At 34.5% G+C, this 16,318-nt stretch overlaps 1 protein-coding gene across 8 annotated transcripts in view; it reads right to left on the bottom strand.

Moving 5' to 3' along the window:
* SNTG1 (syntrophin gamma 1) overlaps window positions 1-16,318 on the bottom strand; it is a 1,086,140-nt gene that overhangs the window by 289,069 nt on the left and 780,753 nt on the right. For all 8 annotated transcript variants that reach the window (XM_043977923.1, XM_043977920.1, XM_043977919.1 and 5 more), the window contains 2 exons: window positions 10,097-10,227; window positions 3,729-3,858 (listed from right to left, as the gene is read on the bottom strand). In XM_043977923.1, the coding sequence (XP_043833858.1) occupies window positions 3,729-3,858; window positions 10,097-10,227 (261 nt within the window). The remainder of the gene's footprint in view (window positions 1-3,728; window positions 3,859-10,096; window positions 10,228-16,318) is intronic.

Genomic DNA, 16,318 nt, shown 5'->3' with positions numbered 1-16,318 from the left:
ATATCTCAGGTCTCTAAGAGGGATGTTGTCCTGTCATTGGAGGTCTCTAGTTTAGTGACTAGATGACTACTTGCCACAGATAATGACAATGCACCTTCATTAGAGCATAAGTTCCTCGAAGACATGGACTGTTTTGTTTTCTTGCTATTCTGTTTGGAACAGTATCTTGGTGAATACTTATAATAAAATTAAAAAAAAAAAAAAAACAACTAACCAACCTGCTTTGGTGGAGGGAAGTCACTACACAGTGGAATGAGAAGCTAAGTCCATTATTTTCTCTTAACTGACAGACATTTTTAATTTTTTTCTTTTTTTATGGGGCAATGAGGGTTAAGTGACCTGCCCTGGGTCACACAACTAGTAAGAGTCAAGTGTCTGAGGCTGGATTTGAACTCGGGTCCTCCTGAATCCAGGGCTGGTGCTTTATCCACTGTGCCACCTTGTTGCCCCAACATATTAAATTTTATAAGACCTAACAAAAAACTATTCATTTGTGTCATGGTCTTTATTTCTTTTGATTTTCTTTTCTATATTTCAAAATGTTACATTGGTGTCCTTTTTGCATATCTTTTACTACCCATAACCACTCTTGCCCTCAAATAGAAAGTCCAGTAGATAAATGGTCAAAGAATATGAATAGTTATGTAGTATTGAGTGATTTTTCTGCTCCACCTTTCTTTTTTTTTTTTTTTTTTGTTTTTTTCTTTTCGGTAAGGCAATTGGGGTTAAGTGACTTGCCCATGGTCACAAAGCTAGTAAGTGTTAAGTGTCTGAGGCGGGATTTGAATTCAGGTACTCCTGACTCCAGGGCTGGTTCTTTATCCACTGCACCACCTAGCTGCCCCTCCACCTCTCTTAAGAAACCTAGATTGTTTCTTTTAGTGACCCCACCCCCCCATTTAAAGATAGTTTATCATTGTTCAAGAGATAACTTACTGTCGTATGCAAAACTTGACCATGCTCTCTCTGAGGATTCCCAATAAATGGCAGAACTGGCATCATGAGCTTTATGACACTACAACAGTAGATGGCTTCATGCTTCCTTTTTTGCCCTTGCAAGAACCTATTGTCTTGGGCTGCCACCTACCTTGCAAAGGTGAGCTGAACTGGCCCCAGAGAAAAAAGTTAGGAGTAGATCCTTCAGTAAAAACCTGCCTCACCCTGATACTTCTATATTTTCCTTCTTTTGGGGGCTGTGCCCTTCAGTTAATTACAGTGTGCTACTGTTTAGTAATACTGTACTCATGTATATAAAAAGAACCATATCGCTCCAGAGAATTGTGTCATTCCCTTAGATCTTACCAGAAAAGAAACTCCAAATATGTTATATAATTTTGTAAATATTCAATTTATTTCAAGGTCTCTGAAAGATATTAGTTGTTAGAAGCTCAGTTATGCAAGTATGATATATAATTGTATCTTCTAGGAAAAAAAAATAACAACCTTAGTTGTTAGTTATTTGATGACTTTGTAGAATTATCCCAGGCATACTCAGCAATCTCAGAGTCATGTAAGTCTATCATATTTAAATTTTATATAAATACTAACAAGAAATTTCCATAATTGAACAAGCAGCAAGAGACATAGTATTTAGAAATAAGAGAGATATCTAACTGATGCCAAACAGACATCTAACATTACTGTTTTTACTAAAAAGGACTATTTGTGTTTTGTTAAGAATCCTAGGTTTCTAATAGGGTTTGATTAGGAGAGTTGAGACCTGAGATACCAAAGATGTTAGCAATTGAGTAGAGAACACCTATGCAAACATGGGGTGGGGGAGATAAAACAAATAATAGGCAGGAAGGCTAAGTGAAATAAGATGATGAAAAAAGTAGGATAATAACTTGAAGAAATTTATATTATACTTGGACCTAAGCTCTGGGATGGCACCTCTGCCATGTTTTTAATAATAGTAGTATTGGAGGGTATCAGCATCTCTTCAGAATTTTGGCTATCAATATCTCCCTTTCTACTTTCTTTTTCTCTATCCTTTCATACATTTCCAGACCTCACCCTATAGCACACAAAACTAATAAACCTGCCAACATTATGTGAAATTCTTTACTACAGATATACTTCATTTCTCAAGCGTTGCCTTTTTTTTTAAATTGAAGGTTCATGGCAACTCTGCCTCAAGGAAGTCTATCAGTGCAATTTTTCCAAAAGCATGTGCTAACATCTTGTCTTTGTGTCACATTTTGTTAATTATCACAATATTTCAAACGTTTTCATTACTTTGTCATTGTTCAGTTGTTTAGTCATGTCATGACTCCATGAACAGGCCCTTCTATCCTCCACTATCCCTTGAAGTTTGTCCAAGTTCATGTTTCTTGTTTCCATGACACTATCTATCCATTTCATCCTCTGTCTTCTCCTTTTCCTTTTGCCCTCAATCCTTCCCAACATTAGGTTCTTCTGTAATGAGGCCTGTCTTCTCATTAAGAGGTCAAAACATTTAAACATTAGCTTTATTATTTGACCTACCAATAAGTAGTCTGAGTTAATTTCCTTAAGTATTTTCTAATTTGACCTCTTTGCTATCCAAGGGACTCTCAAAAGTCTTCTAGAATACCATAATTCAAAAGCTTCCATTCTGTGGCACTCTGCTTTCCTTATGTTGCTACTAGAAAACCATAGCTTTGACTGTATAGAACTTTGTAAGCAAGGGGATGTCTCTGTTTTTAGTATTTTTGTTGTTATTACATCAGTTATGGTGACCTGTAATCAATAATCTTTGATGTTACTATTGTAATTGTTTTGGGGTGACACAAACTACACCTATATAAGAAGGTGAATTAATTGATAAATGTTAAATATGTTCTGACAGCTTTCCTTCTCAGGCTACAACAATATTGAAGAATATTATGTAAACTTAGTTGATAAAACAGCTGCAAGGTTTGAGAAGACTGACTCCAATTTAGAAAGTTCTATGGTAGGTAACATGTTATCAATCAGCATCACATGCTACAGTGAAGTCTTTCAGGAAAGGAAGAGTCAATGTAACAAACACTATTTTTGTCTTATTTTAAGAAACTGCCACAGTTACCCCCACCTTCAGCAACCACCACCCTGATCAGTCAACAGTCATCAACACTGAGGCAAGACCGTTCACCAGCAAAAAGATTATAACTTGCTGAGGATGACGGTTAGCATTTTTAGTAATAATGTATTTTAATTAAGGCATATACTTTGTTTTATAAACATAATGCTATTGCACACTTAATAGACTATATTATAGTAAAAAAACAATTTTCATGTGCGCTGGGAAACCAAAAAAAAAAAAAGTGTCCCTTGGTTTATTGTGATATTCATTTTGTTTCAGCAGTCTGGAACTGAACCTGCAATATCTTCAAGATATTCCTGTACTTGAATCAAGAAAGCATATACTTAATTGTATTTGACAAGCATAGTAAGCACAAGAGTAGATATATTAAGCATAACCAACATTCACCATGAACTCCTGTTGGCCATGTGCTAGTACCTTGTGGAGAGAGTATTTTGTTCTAACCATGATAAAGGCAGCTAAGTTAACTTAGAGTAAAATGATATCCTTTTCATCAAGTTATCCAAAACAGTTCAAAAGATAGTATTGAATTGGCTTTTCTGTGGGAGCCCCAAGCAATGTTTATGCACAGTTAAGTCTAGTCTGAAACACAAGAGAATTATACAATAGCTCTTATTCAACATGATTGGGAATCCCCTGAACCATTTAGCTTCATACTTACATTGTGCTTTGTGAGGTTTGAAATATTTGTTGCTATTGCTTGTAGCCAATCAATGCAGTCTTCAGCAGAGAGACACTGAATTATTCCACTGCAAACCCCATCCACAGCAATTACTTGAAATGCATTCTGCCTGTAGATATATCATAAAAGATAAGATCAGAAATTGATCTTATTTATCTAAACAGTGATCTCAATAAAACTTGTTGAAAATATTTTTTTCCAAACAATGTGAGGCACACCTTCTGAACTCAGATCTGATTTTTGTTTTTGTAAATTCCTGTTTGAAAATGGAACAATAAAGGTCAATTTAGGAGATACACAATAGATAGTAGAAACTGTTCTTGAAAGGAAAACATTAACTCTAATCAAAGAACTAACCTTGCAAATTTACACAGAGATGGTATGCCATTATTTTTGTCTACATTTGGAGCCACTTGCTGGTTTGTAGTACCATCATATATTGGGGGGGGGGGGGGAGTCATTGAAATAATGGTGAAGGGAAGAGACCCAAATATACTAAACTAATCTAATAGAATCATAGAAATACAGGATTTAAATCTAGAAAGTGACCTTGAAGATCATCTCCTCTAACTTTCTCCTTTTATAGATAAGATGTAGTTGTTCTATTTACTACTTGACCTTGGATAAATTGCTTAACTTGTCCAACTATAAAAAGAAGGGGTTAGACAGGATGATCACTTAGGTATCTTCATGCTTTAAAAATGTATATTCTATCCCCTATGCAAAGTTTGTGATTTTCAGTAATGACCAAAGTTTTCCTTAGAATGAAATGAGCAGTGTCTAAGTACCCCCTTATGGGCTTTCATTGATTATGTTTTTGTTTAAGAAAATGAAATGATCCTCTTCTAAATTGCTTATGAAAATGCTGTAGAATTCCAAGTTACTCCCCACAGCTTTAATGATTCTATTTTACATTGTGCTTTTGCATTGTTTGGACATAAGCTAAGCACAACAGAAGTGTGAGAGACACTGAAATGAATGGAAACCATCCAAGCCTTTCATGCCTCTCTGTTCCACTATGTGCATTTGCCACAGCATATTGGATTGCATAACAAACCACGTTTAAGTTCCAAGCAATTACAAAGCAATGGAAAACTTCTGCCATTCAGTGTTCAAAAATGCTATAAAAGTTGTACACATTTCTCAGTTTTTCGGTAAACATCCTTTTTGGCCTCCATCCTGAAAAAGCTTTGGTGGCTGTAGATCCATGGATATTAGATATTATTTCATTTCCCCAAACAAACAAATAAAAAAACCCCACAAAGCATATGGTGGGTACAGAATGCTTCATTAGGCATTCTGCCACTTCTCCTCCTCTTTGTGTTCAATTCATAGCTTATAACTTGGGCACACAGTGATGCCATTGGAATATGAGACTGCACACTTATCCAAAGTCCATTTTGTTTTTTCACAAGAGTCCTGGTTCTAATCTCTTTGGAATATATTTTCTGATTTTTGTTATATAAATCAGAGATATCTTACACATCAGGTATACCTGTACCTTTTATTAAACCATATTAAAATCTACCTCAGTGGGAGGTAGACAAAATTCTTTTTAATATAATGTTCTTTTGCATTCATCCCAGAGCAAACCTATGTAAACCAGAAGAAGCTCTGGGAAGCAATAAGTTTCCACAACTTTCTTAGCTTCAATAACAATTAGCTTCAATGTATCACCAGAATGATACATTTCAAAACAAATAGACTTAAAATTTTAATTGATCAGTATGGTAATATGTATATTTCTCACTTCATTACTGAGAACCGGGTTTCTTAACTTGGACCTGATGAACTTTTTAAAAAGCCCTGATAATTTTTCCCAAATAATTAATTTCTTTGTAATCCTATTTTATGCACTTAAAAATATTTTGAGAAAGGGTCCATAGGGATTACCAGACTTCCACAGAAGTCCATGAGATAAAAGGTTAAGAAATTCTGGCCTAGAAGAATTAGGCATCATGTAACAGAAAAGAAAACATATTTTTATAAACATCAGCCTTTTGTAATACAAATACATCTAGGCAAAATTATTGATAATATAAGGTAGCAATATGATTCAAATAACATTCATTTAGATTGACCTTTGGACTATGAAATTATATAATATACACATATATTCATAGATACATATGAAGTCTTAGATATAAATAATATCAAAGTAAATTAATAAATCTTTAAAATCTTATACCAGCCTCTGTATCATTTTTCTCACTCTCTGAATCTACACTTTGGAGAAAATCCTTTAGCATATGCTAAATGAACTACTTCAAATATTGCTTGACTTAACTGTGGTCTCTTGTCCATGTAGCTTTTTCATGTGACTAGTTGTGTTAAGAATTCAGAAAGTGTGGGGGGCAGCCAGATGGCACAGTGGATAGAGCACCGGCCCTGGATTCAGGAGTACCTGAGTTCAAATCTGGACTCAGACACTTAACACTTACTAGCTGTGTGACCCTGGGCAAGTCACTTAACCCCAACTGCCCATCAAAAAAAAAAAAAAACCAAAACAAACAAACAACAAAAAAAAAGAATTCAGAAAGTGTATTCTTTTACCACTTTTCTTCCACATAATTAGGCAAGTTAGGGAAATCCTATAGCCTTCTTGTGTTTTAATTTCCTCAAGTATAACAAAAGTACAACTGTCATTTCCTACATCACTTCTGTCTACTATGCTATGTTCAAGGTATCGTTGACTGAGTTTGTAACTCTCCCACATTCTGAAGTATTATCTGGCTCATACTTTTCAAAGATATGTGTGTATTTTTTAGAGACAGATGCTACAAAAAAAAAAAAGTTTGTATTTAATTTCAAAAAGACAGAATTATTGGACATGAAGTAAGCAGGAATAATCTACTTAGTTTCCTTATAGTTTATGGGACTCTTTCTGAAATCAATATACTCCATTACCTATTTATTTAGTGTAGAGGGACATTAAACTTTAACAAAGTTTGCTGTCCTCTTGAGAACACTCAAACTGTTTTATGATTCTTGCTTTAAAAAGATTTATGTTTGCTAGAAAACAGCTACATAATTAAAGTGTTATGGAAAGTGTAATTTTTCCTTTATATTCTTTATTCCTCATTATTTTTTTAAGTATTGCTTTCAAATCTCTAAGGATTCCTGCTCATGCTCCTCACAAAAAAATACCTACTCTTAAAGGCTGTTGAATTCTACAAAAATTTTCAATAATTGAACTAAAAATTTGCAGTCTTATTTTCTAAGTGGACTGGCCTACAGTTTTGCAGGCTCTGTTCCCTCTTAGAAGTAGAGCCACACAATAGTGATATGGAAACATAATGTTTCTACTTAGTAAGTTTAGCCCAACCTTTAGACATTATTGACATAATTCAAATCAAAATGTACTCTGTGATCTCAGAGCTTAGCTCTTTTGAGTATGTGAGGTAGAGAGTTCAAGATGTGAATCCATTGTGCCCTGAAGAACCATCTAGGATTATATTTACCATTATTAAAATCCTTCAGTCATCCTTATCCAGTATTTATATGAATGAAGTTAGCTGTAGAAACAGAAGTCTCCATCTGCTCACACAGACTTTTATAGATAGATACCTTTCTATGAGTATAATTGTAGTTAAAACTTCCTGGGTTTAATTTAGTCCTTGTGAAGGAAGATTTATTTTTTAAAACATATGGAGCATACAAGTTGGTTGTCAACATTCTGGCATTATTTTAAGCATTATATTTGCTTCTGTGTGTGGTAGTATAACATGTGAGTGAGTAGAATGTAGCAGCTAGATATCTTGCCTTAAAGTCAGAAAAACCTGGATTTAAGATCCTTTTTCTAACGCACTGAGCTTTGTGACCTTGGACAAGTCACCTAAACTTCCTATGCCCAGGCAAGTCATTAAGCCTGGAGTTTGTAGAGAAATAAGCATATGTGGGGGGATTTTCTATACTGGGGATTACCATATGTAGATGAAGTGACATGACTAACAAAATCAGTGTGTACTTACTGATATGTATATAAACATAACTTCAAAAATATAATGATAATAAGTAATAGCTAGTATCTACATAGTTTCTACTATAGGCCAGGTACTATGTTAAATGCTTTATAATTATTATCTCATCTAATCCACACAGCAGCCTTAGGAGGTTAAAGTTGTTGTTATACCCATTTTATAGTTGGAGAAACCAAAGCAAACAGATGTTAGGTGATTTGTCCAAGGTCACACAGCTACTTAAGTGTCTGAAACCATTTTAATTCGGGTGTTCCTGACCACAGGCCCAGTATTTTATCCACTTTACCAGCTAGTTGCCACTAAATATAGTATAATATTCACCAATATATAATTTCATGAAATATAAAAATAAGATTCTATCAAGCTCTATATAGTTTAGTAAACTCTATATTCAAATTATGTATTCAGATAGTGGAGTATTTGATACCTGATTTTGACTAATTTCCAGATAGTTTTCATTGATGTGAGTTAAGTTACCAAGAGAAAGAGGAGATGAGATTTGTGGAACTGGACATGCAATTGGTATTACTTTTCCTAACTTTGGGGGCAACTAGGTAGCACAGTGGTTAGAGTGCTAGTCTATAGTCAAAAAGAATTATCTCTCTGAGTTCAAATCTAAACTCTAGACGCTTACTATCTATGTAACCCTGAACAAGTCCCTTAAACTTGGTTGTCTCAGTTTCCTATATGTAAAATGAGGTGGAGAAGGAAATGATAAGCTACTCCAGTATCTTTTCCAAGTAAACCCCAAATAGGGTCACAAAGAGTTGGATGTGACTGAAACAACTGAACAACAAAATTCCTGACTTTTCTCATTCAATATTTTAAGGTTTATTGCTGTCATTTCCTGCCAAGATTTTTTATAACTTATAATCAATATGATTGAATTTCCTTTTCATACCAGAATGAATTTTCCTTTCACAAAAAGAAGCAGGAGTGTCTTTTCTCTTTACTGCACAAACATAGCTGATTTTGACCCAAGGAAATGTGACCTAAAATATTTCTTTCAAACTTAAGTCCTTTTAAGAAGGAATTTGTTGTTTTAGTCAAGTGCAACTTTTTGTGACCCCACTTGAAGTTTTCTAGATGAGGATACTGGAGTGTTTTTGTCATTTACTTCTTCAGTTCATTTTACAGATGAGGAAACTGAGGCAAATATGGTTAAATGACTTGCCCAGGGTCACACAACTAGTAAGTATATTTGAACTCAGGTCTTCCTGACTCAAGGCTGGATGCTCTATCCACTATACTCCTTAGCTGCCCTTTTCTTTTTTTTTTTAGTTAAGCTTTTTATTTAATGTTTCAAAAAATATATTTAGTCAAACAGACCAAAGTCCATGTCATCATCAGACTCCTCGGATTCTTCTTTTTTTTTTGCTTTCTCTTTTTTCTTCTCCTCAGCTGGGGCCGCTGTGCTAGCAGGATAAACACCTCCAGCAGGGGCAGCACCACCAGCTGCTGGGGCAGGTCCACCAACTCCTACATTGCAGATGAGACTTGCAATGTTCACAAGCCAGAACAGTTCAACATTTACACCTGTGGCTTTAATGAGGGCATAAATTTTATCCTCCATGACCGGAACCTCATCGTCGTGAAGGATGAGAGCAGAGTGGACGGAAGCAAGCTCAGAGATGGCCATTTTGGGAAATGGATGAGGAGAGACTTGTTTGTAGTGGTGCTAGTGACCAGTTGAAGTGAGGATTCACCCCAATGCGGCCTTAGCTTCCGAAGAAGAACCTTACAGACAACTGAAGAGCCTTAGCTGCCCTTTTAAGAAAGAATGCACTCCATGTAAAATGATTGAATAGCTCTAGAGAATCCCTGGTGAATGTGGTGCAGTAGACAGACATGGGTTCAAATCTTACCTCTGATTTACCACTTATGTGACTTTGGTCAAGTCATTTAACCTCCCTAGGACTCAGTTTATTTGTCAATAAAATGAGTGGGTTGTACTATGGTCTCTGAGGTCCTTTCTAGATACAGATATATGGCCATTTAGAAGAGAAGCATCTGCCTATCCATTTAAACAAACAAAGAACAAAAACACCTGTGCTTCAGGGTCTCTGCAGTTGTAAGTTCTTTCTCCATCCCTTTTGAGTTCAGGTGTGGTTAAGGACTGATTCTTATATTTAAGGCTGGCTTTTAAAATACTCAGAAAAAAATTTGAAATAGTTTTCATATCCTATGATAATGGTGAAATTAGGCAAGATCAGTATGCACTTATACACTGTACTCACACACACACACATACACACACACACATATATGTGTGTGTGTGTATATATATGTATGTGTACACACATTCATAGGCAAGAAGTTTATAAGTATATTTTCTTGTCAATAGAAAATTAATATGGAGTCACTTACCGACACAAATCTGATCCAGGGAGGTACTGGGAGAAACGTGAATGAAGTAAGGGGATTAATCGAAGGTCACACCATCTCTTTTCCCATCTCAGGCCTGGGGAGGTTGGCCATGAAGAACATGACAATGTATCCTGCAAAATATTCAGAAGCTTACAAATCTTCCTGAATCTGTATTAATGAACACAGGTATTATTGTATCCTTTATGAAATTCTAGGTCACAAACGTCTCTCAATCTGTAGAAAAATATTTCTCTAAATGATTTAAACTTTAATTATATTTTGCTAGGAATGTAGCTATAGGAAGCAATTTGTTCATCTTTTTTATGATATGATGAAAAATAATTAGAGTAATTATATCAACTAATCTTCAAATCTACTTCAGCACTGTATTTGTGACATAGAAATAAGAATCAGTAATATATTACTTATACTCTGAGAAAATTCAATATATTTGACCCTGTCACAATGAATATTTTAATATTTAAGGTTATTTTTTGTAAAAACCCAAATCTTAAATCCATTTGTTTATTATTGATGTTTGTACACAAGCCACAAATAATCCTTATGTCCAGGATCTTTAATACATAGTCCCTGACCTTGTTGTTGTTTTTTAAATTATATTTTGATAAATGTATTTCAATAAAAATGGTTTCCTATATAATTCTAAGTATATAACTTTACATATTAAAAAACTTACTAAAAGGAGTTTCATAGATTTTATCAGATTGCTAGATAGGACCATGTCACATACAAAAAAAGATTCACTGGTCTATATGACCCTGAGCAAGTGACTTAACTTCTATTTTCCTCAGTTTCCTCAACTGTAAAATAGGGATAGTAATAGCACCTCCCTCCTGGAATTGTCATAAGGATAAAATGAGATATTTGTAAAGCACTCAGGACAGTGCTTCGAACATATTAAGTACCATACATTCTTAGTTGTTACCATTACTATTATTATATTGTTATTGTTATTGTTATTGTTATTATTATATACCTTGCCCAGTATAATGCAGCCATTATCCTTTAGAAACACATCTTAAATACGGTTCATCTTATCTCCTAGACATCTTTTTGTTTTTCAAAAATACCGATATTTATATAGATATAAATACTAATGTAGAACTTTACATAGAAATATATATTTTTGAATATATAGATATTTATACAAAACTGTTAATTATATAGAAATTTAAAAGTTTCTAAAGTGTTTTTAATGTGGAGTGGAGGCAAGATGTCAGAATAGAGGAAGCACTAAAGCCAACTTCTCCTAACTTTCCCATCCAAACAACTTTAAACTAGTGTATAAAATCAAATCCTAGAGTGGCAGAGCCAACAAAAACGTTGGGATGAGGCATTTTCCCAGCCAAAGACAACTTAAAAGGTTGGAAAGAGAGTTCTGTGATGCTGGAGAAGGGGCTGGCCCAAAGCACATGTGGTGAAACACCAGCTTGTCTTGGAGGTGGTAGCACCAACAGCCACAGCTAATTCTGTAGCCCTCTGGTAAAGGGACTAGACAACTGGTCATAATTAGATTATAGGAGAACTCTCTTCAAGCACTTTGCACAGGACAGGGTGCTATCAGCACAATTGACTACATCAATAGCAAAAACAAGAAAAATCATATTATTATCCCTACAAATGCAGAAAAAGCTTTTGATACCCTTTCCTATGAAAAATATTTCCTGTGATACCCTTTTCTATTAGAAAGCATAGAAATAAACAGCATTTCTTCAAATGATATGTATCTAAAATCAAGAACAAACATTAGCTGTAATGTGGGTAAACTTGAAGCCTTCCCAGTAAGATCAGAAGTGAACAAGATTGTTCATTTTCACCATTATTCAATATTGTGTTAGAAATCCTAGCTATAGCAATGACATGAAAATAATTTATACATTTTTATTTTGTAAATTAATTTAATTTTATAAAAAAATTCCAGGCCATACATATTCTGCTTTTTCTCTCTTTTGAGTTACTCATAAACGGCTTCTTCTAGGCCCAGGCAAATTGACATATTTTCCTAGCTTTTAATTAAATTCTCATTGCAAATACTAGATTTTATATGCAAATTAATAGAAATCAAGGTAATTTATTTCGATTATATTTTAATAGAGTTCAGCCATATTAAAATTCATTCAGGGATCATTTGGTTTTTGTTCTTCCAGCTGTGGCAAACTAATGTGTAAGGGCTACACCTATGATCTTTGCAAAATATTTCTACCTCTTTACTTTAAATAGTATCAATTTCCTTTTTTTTCAGCATATCTACAGCAGTTAAGTCATTTCTCCATGGTACAATTATTTTTGAAAAATTCAGAGTGCATTTCCATCAATCAGCGCCTATCAAAGCACAGAGAATACTTAGTTAAGATTCAAAAGTCATTATGGGTTGTAAATGGGTCAAGTCTGACTTTGATCAGTGAACTGTTGACATTGATTTTTTTACCCCTTTTTTTGCTAGTCACCAACTTTTGGGGATAAGGTTAGCAACAGAATAGCTGCTGAAAGTCTTTTAAGTGTAAATTCTATTGTTCATTATCACAATCTATACAAGTGAAGAGGTCGCTATTTTTCTATACTTAAACGTCATTCAAATAATCATTTGTACTTAGGCTCCTTGGCAATTATCACAAATAAAATCCTGAAAAAAATAGCCTTAGCAGGTATAATTCTGGATGTAATATTTGTAATGTTAGCTGAGAGCGAGAATTATTTTTTTTTCTCATGCTAAAATCATGGTTGGAATCTCATAAAATGAAATATGAGTCCAAAACATGGCTTCAAATATAAAATTCCAATACACTTTGATATGGGATTGGGACATAAGGCATTTGGGACAATTAAAGTTTAAACTGGTCGGCTAAATGAAGGGACAGACAAACCTTAAGAAGTATAGGAGATAAGCCCATTAGGCATGGCTGCTGCCTGATCAGTGCCAGGGGACAGAGATAACTCCAGAAGTCAGGACCACCACCTCTCATTTAAGCTTTTCCTACCCTCAAAGGGAACTTTCCATTGTCAGGTGGTCACGCCATCCATCCACTCCATCTACCAGCTATGAAAACTTTGCCTTTCTTCTGTTTGAGGAGATAGGTATCTCAGAGAATCATGTCTCTGAACCATGTCCCCTTGAGGCAAATTCTTTGACTTCCCTCTTGGTCCCTTTCTCTAGTGCCTAAATAAAAGACTATTTTATTCTAATTGAATTGTATGCAAGAGGGTGTAATTCTTTAAACAGGAATACCTAAGGACCCCCACCACCTATTTCCCCATGACACATGCCTTCAGAAATTTCCTACACATAGTGAAGGTGGTGGAAGCATCAGTTGATAACAGTTTATTTGAAGACAATTTGAAAGTATGAGGGGACTGAAACCTTAATATGAATGCTAAACTATTGAATCAAAAGTGAAATGAATCAGTACTAGAACTAATTGAATCATAGGCATCCTTATAGCTAGCACTTGTATAGCACCTTAATGTTAGCAAAGCACTTTTATACATGTTAACTTTTGATTCTGATGACAATAGTGAAAGGTGGGTGCTATTATCATTTCCAATTTACAGATGAGGTTACTGAGAGTCAGAGGTGAATTGACCTGCCCAGAACCACAAAGTTAGTTTGAATTTAGGTCTTCCTGACTCCAGACCCAGTGTTCCATCTACTTTGTGATCTAGCCTTAATATAAATACAGTCCAGAGGGGGGTGATATGAAGGAATTAATTGATTGATAAATCTCTATTAGTAGTTATCTCTTCCAGTCTTACTGGATAAGTTCTTGAACTTCTTAAAGTAAGATCCCTTAGTCAAACTGCAGGTCCCTTAAAAAGTAATACTTGTAATTGCAAATGATATGACTTTAGGGCAAGATATCTAAAGCAATCTCACTTTGACAGACAGATTGATAGACCCAGGCCCTAAACCAAGAGAACATTAGATTTAATAGTTATCCTACCCTAGAACTGCTGTGTTACATACAGACACACTTATACTACAAATGTTGTCTGTAACACCAAGTTGTGTTAGGAAACCCTCAGGGAAAGTGAACCAGTCAGATGACATGTCTTATGCAATTGAATTATGTTCAAAACAAGTTTCCTAAAATTGTTGTAATTTGTAACTGTTTTTCCATTATAAAAATAAGTTCTATAAATCATTCCTTTGTTTCTCACCACTAAAAAGTCAGTAGAATTGATTTGATTGCAAATGCTACCCTTGCAAATAAATCATTACAAGTGGAATGTTTGTACCTCAGTCTTTTCAATTTCAAATATTAAATCAAGAGATAGTTTCATGGTATTGTCTTCTTCAGACTATGTGTGGAGTATTCTGTTCCTTTCTCTCACCACCCTTTAGAAAGCATATTGATAAGATGGAAACAATCCAGAGGTGGGTGGCCAGAATGATGAGGACATTTGGAGATCGTGCTTTTAAGAAGACTTTTTTTTTTTTTTTTTTTTTTTTTTAGTGAGGCAATTGGGGTTAAGTGACTTGCCCAGGGTCACACAGCTAGTAAGTGTCAAGTGTCTGAGGCCGGATTTGAACTCAGGTACTCCTGAATCCAGGGCCGGTGCTTTAACCACTGCGCCATCTAGCTGCCCCTAAGAAGACTTTTAAAAAGCAATGGACAGGGGCAGCTAGGTGGCGCAGTGGATAAAGCACCGGCCCTGGAGTCAGTAGTACCTAAGTTCAAATTTGGCCTCAGACACTTCACACTTACTAGCTGTGTGACCCTGGGCAAGTCACTTAACTCCAATTGCCTCAATAAAAAAAAAATAGCAATGGACATTTTTTGTGTGGAGAAGAGACAATTAAGAATGAATATGAAGTTAGTTTCTAACATTTAAACACTGTCATATGAAGTAAATTTTAGACTTATTCTTCTTGTCTCTAGAGTAGAGAGAAGAACTCAGTAGAGACAACTTTTTTCTGATAGCAAAAAGTCAAATTTACCATTGATGTAAGGAAGAATTTCCTAATAATTAGAATTGGGTAGTATTGGAATCAGCTGGCTCAGCAGGTCGTACAATTTGTTTCTTTTTGTTCGTTTTTGTTTGGCTCACTGGAGTTCTTCAAATGCTATATGAGTTACACTATGTTAAAGAAGTTTTACAGGAAATTTTCATTCAAATTAATGATCTAATTGACCTCTGAGGTCCCTTTGAACTCTGAGAGACTCTGTATGGTTTTATGCATGATCTCTAGATCATTTTATGCTTTATATCCCATATTCCTTTGTTATAAATTCTCTGGGCAACTCTCTAAATTGGAGAGATTGTATTAACTTTCATTGATAGAAGAACTTCATTTATTGGGAGTTACCTAAAACATTGAAATCATAGAACCAATTCCTAAATTTCAATAATATAACAGAATGAGAAAATATGAAAGTATTTTGGAAAGAAGAAACTATAAAAACGCAAGAAACACATAAAATAAATAATGCTCATTGACAAGAATGACTGGTGGCTATGAAATTTTCAAGTCATAATTTATGAACTTAAGAGTCAATCTTTATAAGATTCATCATTTTCTCCTTTGATAAAAATTCTCATGCAATTCTAACTGGATTTTCTGTGTTTTGGATTAAATATTTTCTTTTCTTTTATACTCTTCCAAAAAAGATATATAAATTCTTATGTAATCATAGATGGCCAAGTTATTTTTTTTAATTGACATTACAGCCATGTTAAAAGAAATGAAATGCTTTAGTTTTCAATTTAGAATATTTATTTTCAAGCCTTCCAATAGCCCAAACAAAATAAATTAGCTTTTCTGCTCCTTTGTAGTGGCCAGAATAATAGTATGAATTGTACTTGGTGTGATGTCATCACTCAGGCTGTTTTTTTAAGGACCTATAACAAAAACACTGTGCTCTTCTACCTCATATGTCTTTATTGCTTCACCTTAACAGGGCAGATAGGGAAAAAGAAAATCATAGTAGATCATATACTTTGTTTTAAAATAATCTTTTAGCCTGAATCCTGGCCTATCCCCTGCAAAAATTTCAATGGATATGGTTTATGGGAATTTTCATCCTAAGACACATGAAAAAAATCAATGAAATTGTGTTAAGGACTTGATATTGAATATACTGATGAAAAGTAAATGGTTTTGAAGGCATTTATATACCACTTATAAGGTTTTCAATATACTTCAGAAACATCACCTCATTTTATCTTGAAATAGCAACAAAAACAGAAACAACACTGAAATAG

The sequence above is a fragment of the Dromiciops gliroides genome, chromosome 1, assembly GCF_019393635.1.
Source record: "Dromiciops gliroides isolate mDroGli1 chromosome 1, mDroGli1.pri, whole genome shotgun sequence".
Lineage (NCBI taxonomy): Eukaryota > Metazoa > Chordata > Mammalia > Microbiotheria > Microbiotheriidae > Dromiciops > Dromiciops gliroides.
This window is presented reverse-complemented; position numbering and strand designations above follow the sequence as displayed.